We start from the raw sequence: 10,427 nt of genomic DNA, 5'->3' as shown, positions 1-10,427 counted from the left end.
GATGGCCACTGGCATGCTGGGGAAGTGTGCTCTTCATGGATGAATCCCGGTTTCAGCTGTACCGGGCAGATGGTAGACAGCGTGTATGGCATCGTGTGGGCGATGACGAGATCCTGAGGCCCATTGTCATGCCATTCATCCACAAACCATCACCTCATGTTTCAGCATGATAATGCACAGCCCCATGTCACAAGGATCTGTACACAATTCCTGGAAGCTGAAAATGTCCCAGTTCTTCCATGGCCTGCATACTCACCAGACATGTCACCCATTGAGCATGTTTGGGATGCTCTGGATCGACGTGTACAACAGCGTGTTCCAGTTCCCGCCAATATCCAGCAACTTCACACAGCCATTGAAGAGGAGTGGGACTACATTCCACAGGCCACAATCAACAGCCTGATCAACTCTATGCGAAGGAGATGTGTCGCGCTGCATGAGGCAAATGGTAGTCACACCAGATACTGACTGGTTTTCTGATCCACATCCCTACCTTATTTTTTAAGGTATCTGTGACCAACAGATGCATATCTGTATTCCTAGTTATGTGAATTCCATAGATTAGGGCCTAATGAATTTATTTCAATTGACTGATTTCCTTATATGAACTGTAACTCAGTAAAATCTTTCAAATTGTTGCATGTTGCATTTATATTTTTGTTCAGTATATTTTGGATCACCAAATATGTTACATATATGCATATTTTATTATATTTTTAATATGCCCCAGAATCCATTGCACTGCAGCCCATCTGTTATTCTTTATATTACAGGACTCCTGTTCTTGAAAGAATAACCCCCAGTTCAGGAAGGTATCGCACACCTGCCTTGTAACTGTTTAAACTAGATGACCATTACATCGTGCTACAGGTGTAATGCAATAACTGTGTATTTCTGCAATACTAATAATCTTTGCTAATCCTTTGCTAATTGTTGAATAATGTAAATGTAATAAATATGTAATAAAAAAAAAACAATTATATTTGCTCCATAAGGGAAGCTCCCTTACCATTCCCACGGTGCTCCCTCTGTCTGCTACTGCAGTCTTCCCCCACAATAACTGAGAGCACAAGAAGGATCCCCAGGGATAGGAAGATTCTGATGTCATTCCCCAGCCCGTACGACTCTGAATTGAAAACAGAACCAGTGGATGGTTATACAGGCTGTGTGGGGACACAAGACAGGGAATATATACATATATATATATATATATATATATTATATATATATATATATATATATATATATATATATATATTATATATATAGTTATATATATTAATAATTACAATATTGAATATTAAACAACTTTACTCCAGTGTGTTTTCTTTTCACACAAAATGTTAAAAATTTTGTCGACTTCTTTTTCCCAAAAAAACATCGGGAAAATAAAATAGTTTTTATCTTTCAAACTTTTGTTGTAAAACACATTTTAAAAAACACTTTGTAAACGAAATATGGCTCTGATGTGTGTGTGTGTGTGTGTGTGTGTGTGTGTGTGTGTGTGTGTGTGTGTGTGTGTGTGTGTGTGTGTGTGTGTGTGTGTGTGTGTGTGTGTGTGTGTGTGTGTGTGTGTGTGTGTGTGTGTGTGTGTGTGTGTGTGTGTGTGTGTGTGTGTGTGTGTGTGTGTGTGTGTGTGTATGTGTGTGTGTGTGTGTGTGTGTGTGTGTGTGTGTGTGTGTGTGTGTGTGTGTGTGTGTGTGTGTGTGTGTGTGTGTGTGTGTGTGTGTGTGTGTGTGTGTGTGTGTGTGTGTGTGTCAGTGTGTGTGTGTGTGGTGTGTGTGTGTGTGTGTGTGTGTGTTGTGTGTGTGTGTGTGTGTGTGTGTGTGTGTGTGTGTGTGTGTGTGTGTGTGTGTGTGTGTGTGTGTGTGTGTGTTTGGTGTGAGTTCTGTTTTGGAGAGTTATGATTTGGATTGTGAATTGGTTTTGGATTATGATTTGGATTGTGAATTGGTTTTGGATTACGATTTGGATTGTGAATTGGTTTTGGATTACGATTTGGATTGTGAATTGGTTTTGGATTACGATTTGGATTGTGAATTGGTTTTGGATTACGATTTGGATTGTGAATTGGTTTTGGTTTACGATTTGGATTGTGAATTGGTTTTGGATTACGATTTGGATTGTGAATTGGTTTTGGATTACGATTTGGATTGTGAATTGGTTTTGGATTACGATTTGGATTGTGAATTGGTTTTGACGACAAGGGAACAGGCTTACCCTGCCTCGTTATTAAATAGAGAAATAACTGTTTAGATAGGGCCGGAGAATGGGTTAGGTTTTGTTTTGTTTATTTCCTTTTAATATTGTAATCAATAAACACATGCTAAGGTGTTTCTTGGCATCCAGTTTTAAAGCGTTTATTTGAAGAAGAAAAACGTGTGACTGGAGGGCAATCCATCACATATTATATATATATATATATATATATATATATATATATATATATAGATAGATAGATAGATAGATAAATAGATAGATAGATAGATAGATAGATAGATAGATAGATAGATAGATAGATAGATAGGCAGTTTGTTGAATTACAAATAATGTATGTACAGTTTTTCAAACAAACTTTGTTTATTCAAAGCTGTAGTGTTTAAACTGAACACTGTTATAAGAGGAGGAGGTTAAATTTCAGCAAAACTTGCAAAGAGAATGTACAAAATTAAACTTACTGGTTGCATAAGTATTCAGCCCCTTAAGTCAGTACTTGGTAGAAGCACCTTTTTCAGCAATTACTGCTATGTAGGATGGTGAAAGTTTTGCCCATTCTTCACAGGAAAATTGCTCCAGTTCTGATAAGTTTGTTGGGGATCGTCGATGGACTGCAATCTTCAAGTCTCGCCATAAATTTTTGATTGGATTCAAGTCAGGACTTTGACTGGGCCACTCAAGAACATTACAGTGTGCTCCACAGTGACGTCAGCATTGCTGGTTTTTGAGCAGGTACACCAGACTCACAATAATCACGCTTTACAGAAAGCCTAGTTTTTGGAGTTGGTTTAATCTGGTATGAAATTGTCCATGTGTAGCAGCAATAATCAGAGCTGTGACCATTCTGATTCAATTATAATTGCTGATACAGTATAGAAATCAATTAGTGTCTTTATTATTAACAACTTAAGAACTTACTTTGCTTTCAAAAACTTGGGACAACTTTAAAAAGTGATTTTAAAAAGTTCAAGTAAACTTGTATGTATATAAAAAAAAAGTTGCACACTTGCCTGTCCCGTCTGTGTGTTGGGTCTTGTTTGGAGTTGTCATTTCTCCTGTGGGAACATAAGCAACAACGTGTAGCAAATTATCACCATTAAGCTAAAAAGGAGGCCAGCTGTTTAATAATGTTATTAATTTAGACCAACATTAGCTGGATGATAGTGCGTTCTTTGTAATGCTGTGGATAGTGGGAGATATCATTACCGATCCTATAATGTATAAACTTGATCTTGTGCAGATTAAAAAGGGTTTAAATGAATCAAGCAACGGGAAACATCAAAGGCAGTTTGCATGAATTAAAATGGATCACATTCTGTCTTGAAGATGTCTGCATTTCTATTCATAGCTAATATTGCTCTTCTATTGTAGCCTTGTTGTGGTTCAGGGGCAGGAGCAGGAGCTGGGACTCCTTCCACTGTCAAGCAGCTAGCTGTGTAAACCCTGTTCACCCCCCTTGTTTCCTTCTCTTAGTCAAGCCACCTCTGCAACTGTGTTCTATCTGTGGGCAAGCGAAGCTCGCTTCCCAGCCTTGGAGTTCTGTCAGCTTCAGACTCCCTTCAGCTTCAGCCTGCTCTCCACTGAGACAGGAGGTGTGTGTGTGTGTGTGTGGGGGGGGGGGGGGTACACTGATATGTTCAGTCACAAGCACAATCACACACTCTCTTTCCCTCAGTTTCTCCTCTAGGGGTAAACGAAGCTCGTGCTCCAGCCTTGGAGCTGACAGTGATGGCCTCATCTCAGAGAGGACGGCTCTCCACTGAGACAGAGGGAGAGATAATCTACCTCCTCCCAACCTTCTCTCCCATTGGTTATCTCCAAGGCAATCATTTTAATTGTGAAATTGACACAGTTTTAACTATTTTGATTTACTTAGATTGAAAGATTTAGATCAGAAAACTGAATTGAAAACCAAACAAAAAGAGACTTGCCTGTCAGTTTCTGTTGGGATGGAGTTGTCATATATTCTGTGGAGATATAAAAAACACCAATGAGAAACTAAAGCTGAGGTGGCAGTTTCTCTTCTAAATAATTCAGAGCAACAATTATTACACTGAGGGATTCTGATGATCTCTTCAGATTCATGAACTGCATGGGAATTGATCTTTGCCACATTTCATTGCAGTTTCATGTCTAATTGAAACTACTTGAGAGACACAATAGTTAACATATCATCAAGCAGACAAACATTACAGGAGATTCAGTTCTATCCTCATTTTTTCTTTTAAGGCAGTGCTGTGCTATTTCACTTACTAGAGTCCATGTGCCCCATTCGTTTTTCTTATTTTAATCTTTACCATTGTCATATAGCCCCGCCCGGGACATTTCTTGTTTAATCTTTCTCAGAATTACTGTAAAGAAGACTCACAGGCACCATTACAGATGTTGTTTTTCACAGTCCCCTCATCTGATGATTGAAAGATGGAAGCTGTATGTACCAGAGTTTAGATCAATTGAATCGACCCCACTGTGACACAAAGTACTCAGCTCAGTCCTTACCTGTCACATGAAGGTAGACTGGCCGACTGCGTTTGCTGTTTGCTGAGTTCACAAGCTTCTCTTTCCCATACACACAGGTGTAGCTTCCAGTATCACTCCTCTTAACATTTTTAAAGGCAAACGCTACAACTGGTAAGCCTTTGGGAGCGGCTTGTGAATCGACACGGCTTCCATCTTTATATAGATGAAAAAAACCCTCTTCTCCTGCTGCATCTCTGAGGTCAGCTGGTATCATACATTTAAATGATACATCCATTCCTTCCATTGGGTTGTGTTTGTCTAGCTGAAGTGTGAGCTGATAGCTTAACTCTGAAAATACAGTTTAACATGTTAAAAACAAGCCTTCAGAATGTATCTAATTATATGCAATAACAAACACTAGCAGTGTATTAATCCAAGCTCTGCTGAGATTAGTGGTCTGATTGTAATCTGTACCATATTAGAAACATTTCATCAAGTCCTATGTTTGATATTTTTTATATAGTTGATGATAAATCAATAATAAGCATTTTGAATAAAACATTGAGAGACAGCTATTTTATACATTCTCACATAATTATAATATTGAACTTTCTTCAGCTGTTATCAGTAAGCATGTAGTTACTATAGCATGGTTCAGATTAGTGAGCGTCTAGTGAATGGGAAATCTAAATATTTTTTCAATGGCTTTTGCAATTCAAATTTTAAATATCTCTGCGTATGAGACTATCTCATGCATGTCTCGTGCAGGTCTGTAGTAAGTGTTACTAAATATTTGAATTAAATACCCATACGGTGTTTCAGCTGCAGAATCGTAAAAATTAATAAACTATAAGCACTTGCTTCTTCAACCGCCAGACCCGCAGATTATGCTGCATATTGAAATCAATACAATATAGCCCACAATTTAGCCTGGGCTTTGAAATAAAATCAAAGTCATTGAGAAATAAAAAATTATAATCCTGCTGAGAACTTGAAACACTGATGAAAGTCATTCTACACATCATATTATTATTATTATTATTATTTATTATTATTATTATTATTATTATTATTATTAGTAGTAGTAGTATAGTAGTAGTAGTAGTAGTAGTATTATTATTATTTACACTACATTTCCCAGACAGAACGATTGTGCCACCCTGAGTGTGACAGTGTAAAAATGCCTTTAAAAATGTGCGTATTATAAGCTCTCTGCACAAATCAGTGACCATCGGGACTGATGCTAAACGAAAGCCAGAGACTGTTGCATTTTACAAAGCAATGAAGTACGGTGTGGATATACTAGATCAAATGGCACGGCTGTATTCTGTCAAAGGTGGTACTCGCTGCTGGCCTGTGGCTGTTTTTTATAATGTTTTGGACCTGGCAGCCATCAACGCTTTGGTTTTGTATAAGGAGTACACTGGCAGCACAATCACTCAGAGGGACTTCATTTTGCAGCTAACCCTGGAGCTAGGGCAGAAACATTTTGAAAAGAGACACGAAAGCCGGCTGGCAAATGCCCTTCAACCTTCAGCCAATGCTGCGCTCACTGCCACATGGAATAAAAGACAATGCCAGGTTGCTAAATGCAATAAAAACAGTACTTTTGATGTCTACGTCCATTGTGAAAAGGCAGTCTGTGGCAAATGCACTGGTGCAGTTGAAAAGCGTGTTTTCTGCATAGATTGTATTTAGAAAGGTGTAAAAGAACTCTGAACAGACAGACGGAGCCTTTGAACTCTGTTTCACTCAGAGCCCTTTCACGTTGCCTAATCTGTTTATATTTTAGTTATATCTATTTTTATGACTAGTTATTTATGTTTTATAATTGGATATGTGCAGACACATTCCTACACCTGTTTACACAGAAGCTTATTGCGTAAAGTTAATTTTATTACAGTTTTTCATGTTTATGTATATGTGCTCTTTTTGAAAGAAACACAGAAAAGGTTTAATTTTCACTTTAAGTACATTGTTTCTGCTCTGAAACTGTTGAGTATGATGTTCATAAATACAAATATTAAGTTGTATCATTTTTCATTTTCATATCGAAGCAGTTTTAAAATGCAGCCGCACATTTTGCTGGTGCTGCGGTTGTATGCAGTTGAAATCTCGGCGATTCTAGTGTTAATACTAGTTTTAAAAACTCATCAATTTCAAGAGTCTTTTTTTAAATCACCAAGTGACTGAAGGAGTGGTCTGTTATTTATATATGCTACAAATCTGGAAAATAACATCAGCTGAATTATTTAGGGTTAGTAGTTCTAACAGAAATGTATTTAAAAAAAATAACCCACCTATTAAGGAACAAAGCCAAAGATTTTCAAATGTTTTTTGTTATTTTTTACATAAAAATCAGTTAATGTATTTTACAAAAAGTTTCCTCATTGTTTGGTTTTGTACTTACCTTGTACATTGAGATAAACTGAAGAGCCATGGCTAATGTTTTTCACATCTCCTGGATTCTCATTCCCATACATGCAGGTATAGTTTCCAGCATCATTCTTTGTGATGTCTTGTTTTGTAAATGTGACAGCTCCCCTTCCTCCAGGCTCCGGCAGTGAGCTGATCTTCTCTCTGTTTTTATATAAATGGAACCAATTCCTCTCCTTGTTCTCTGCTTGTTCTCCGTGCTCAGCTGATATTACACATTTGAATTCAACCTTTTCTCCTTCCACTACAGATGCTTTCCCAATCTGAATGATCGCTGTGCGAACTGGCTCTATAAAATAAAAAATAAATAAATAATAAACACCACGAGAGAGAACAATCTGTTAAGGTTATAGGAACATACGGCCTCTTATTGAAGTGTGTGTTTAACCACTAATCCCAACTGTAGCATACCGACTGCATTTCTAGTATACTGTAGGTGGTAAGTAATTATACTGATACTATCAAGCACTAGAAATCCAGCTTTGTAAAACATGTATCCTGAGCCTTAACATGAATCCACACAGCTTTCCAGGAGCAGTATCACTAGACATGGGAATAAACTACAATCCCTGGATAATAATCATCAACACCTTAATAACATGTTAATAGATGTTTCATACACACTTCCAGCACGTCTCCATGAAGTGAGATTAAACTTCATTATAGACATTTGCCATTCAGTGCATATAGATCTGTTTGAAACATGCCATTTTCAGAAAATTAAACAAGACCGTTTGTTTTCTTAAAAAGCCACTTTTCTGGGTTCAACGTTATAATTATTTTTTTAAGCTGTACTTTAGTTTTGAAAGCCAAAGCACTTTGCAGAAAGCATGTTTTGTGTAAACTGTCACAGTGCATGTAACAGCACAGATTGATAAAGAAATGCACTGCTTTAGGTAATACAGTGATAATAGCGTGCATGTTAATTAAATGTGTATAGTTAATTCTCAACTGACCATTTCAAGGCTTTGAAGGCTTTATAAAAGTGCCATGTACAATTAAATGCAAATGTAAGCAGGAAAAACGTTTAGATTGATTTTTGTATTCTCTGGTGTTGGTTTAGCTGGTTTAGCTCTGGTGTTCTGGTTTAGCTCGTTGTTTGTATGTTTTTGTATTCTCTGGTGTTCTGGTTTAGCTCGATGTTTGTTTCTCTGGTGTTCTCTCTGGTGTTCTCTGGTGTTCTGGTTTAGCTCGAGCTCTGGTGTTCTGGTTTAGCTGTTTGTATTCTCTGGTGTTCTGGTTTAGCTCGATGTTTGTATTCTCTGGTGTTCTGGTTTAGCTCGATGTTTGTATTCTCTGGTGTTCTGGTTTAGCTCGGTGTTTGTATTCTCTGGTGTTCTGGTTTAGCTCGTTGTTTGTATTCTCTGGTGTTCTGGTTTAGCTCGGTGTTTCTCTGTATTCTCTGGTGTTCTGGTTTAGCTCGATGTTTGTTTGTATTCTCTGGTGTTCTGGTTTAGCTCAGCTCGGTGTTTGTATTCTCTGGTGTTCTGGTTTAGCTCGGTGTGTTTCTCTGTATTCTCTGGTGTTCTGGTTTAGCTCGATGTTTGTATTCTCTGGTGTTCTGGTTAGCTGTGTGGTGATGGTTTGTATTCTGTGCATTTCTGTTATTGTGGATATGGAAGAAGTGTAAAGAATGGTAAAGATCTTGAGGACTTCAGAACACATAAAATGAACCGACATGAAATGTTTGCCAGCTCTTCAGATGAATGTGTTGTGCTGCTGCAGTGTTGACTGATGCAGTCACTGAAACTGCTTTTAAAATGTGCCAAGAGGTATATGAGGTATATATTCGAGGTATATGAGGTATATATTATAGGTGTATGAGGTATATATTAGAGGTATGAGGTATATATTAGAGGTATGAGGTATATATTAGAGGTATATGAGGTATATATTAGAGGTATATGAGGTATATATTAGAGGTGTATGAGTATATATTAGAGGTGATGGTATATATTAAAGGTGTATGAGGTATATATTTGTTAAATAATCCAATACAAAGTTTAAATGAATGTCTCTTTTTAAAACTGTTGATCTAGGGTCACTGACAATACAGATTTATCAGTATGACAATGCAAGATAAAAGCTAACTTCGCAAATATGAATACATCTTTCCTTAATTTTATAAGCACATGTTTATGGCATGTAGTTATTTGAAACTTTCCCTAGCTCAAGCACTTAGGAATAGTAACAGTGATGTGATTTGGAAGAAAAACACAAGGGTGCAATTCACAAAGACCTTTACGATAAAATATCTTGGGCACCACTTCTTTCTAAAAAGAGATACAACCATTCATGTTAGAAAACTAGAAATAAACAACATAAGAATATCTAATAATCCAACGCTTGAGTTGTTTATTTCAGGTTGTGTGTTTATTCTAAAGGAACAATGCTGCTAAAGACGCTTTGGAGTAAATGTCTTTGTGAATTTCACTCTAAATGTTGTTCGTGTCTAATGTAATCAAGCATTAAATCATTGTGTCTTAATATGTGAGCTTGTCAGGGACATACATACCTGTGGAAGCCAGCAGCATGTCTCCAAGAGCAAAAACTGAAAAACAAATTCATCATTTTACAAAGAAGAAAAGCAACATTTCAAATTTATTGACGTAAGAAAGTTAAAGAAGTACTTACATAGCATGACAAATTTTACATTCCAAGGCATTTTAGAATGTTGTTCAATTAATCTCTGAAACTAACCCTGTGCAGCTCCTGTATCTGTAACACAGCTAAATGTGCACACTGAGAGATTCTAACACAGCAATGGAAACTCATGCACAATAGCAATGTGTGCTTCCGGTACGCATGTATATTTCTGGCATAATCAGACGAATACCAATGTGGCAACAGACGAGCAAGAGCGATAAACACATAGTCTGATCCTTTCACACTCTCTCATTGGCGTCATCTAAACACTGCAACTAAAAATATTGTTCCTGTCTTAATAAAAGGCAGTGAGACTATTCCGCTGCACAGACTGTAAGCACACATGTTGCACTCAGTGCCTAACATGTAGTCCTGGATTTGCACAATGTGAGGGTGATTGATCTTATCTCAATGTGCTGTGAGGCAGGAACTATGTTGTAATTTAAATCTGTTTATGTTTGAGTATTTTTATTTCTTATAAGGTGGGGCTGAGGGAGTTAGATGTGTAATATTAAAATAAAAAGTGTGCAGCTATTCCACGGCACACACTGTAAGCCCGCACATGTGGCAATCACTTATAACAGCATCAGAAAACTCAGAAACACAATATCTAGCGCATAATACACTGATAATTGAAGGAGGTTTTGAAGTGACGTCAGTTTACACTC

The 10,427-nt window shown here is 37.3% G+C and overlaps 1 protein-coding gene across 1 annotated transcript; it reads right to left on the bottom strand.

The window, feature by feature from the left end:
• Window positions 1-4,089: 4,089 nt before the first annotated feature.
• Window positions 4,090-9,664, bottom strand: LOC121308129 (the record flags this gene model as incomplete). The annotated part of the gene is made up of 4 exons (XM_041240421.1): window positions 4,090-4,184; window positions 4,717-5,025; window positions 7,088-7,402; window positions 9,629-9,664. Coding segments are annotated over 4 exons (755 nt in total), but the record flags the coding sequence as incomplete, so codon positions are not given.
• Window positions 9,665-10,427: the final 763 nt, after the last annotated feature.

The sequence above is a fragment of the Polyodon spathula genome, unplaced genomic scaffold (genome assembly GCF_017654505.1).
Source record: "Polyodon spathula isolate WHYD16114869_AA unplaced genomic scaffold, ASM1765450v1 scaffolds_378, whole genome shotgun sequence".
NCBI lineage: Eukaryota > Metazoa > Chordata > Actinopteri > Acipenseriformes > Polyodontidae > Polyodon > Polyodon spathula.
Note: the sequence above shows the minus strand (reverse complement) of the source record. Positions and strands in the feature narration are given on the sequence as shown.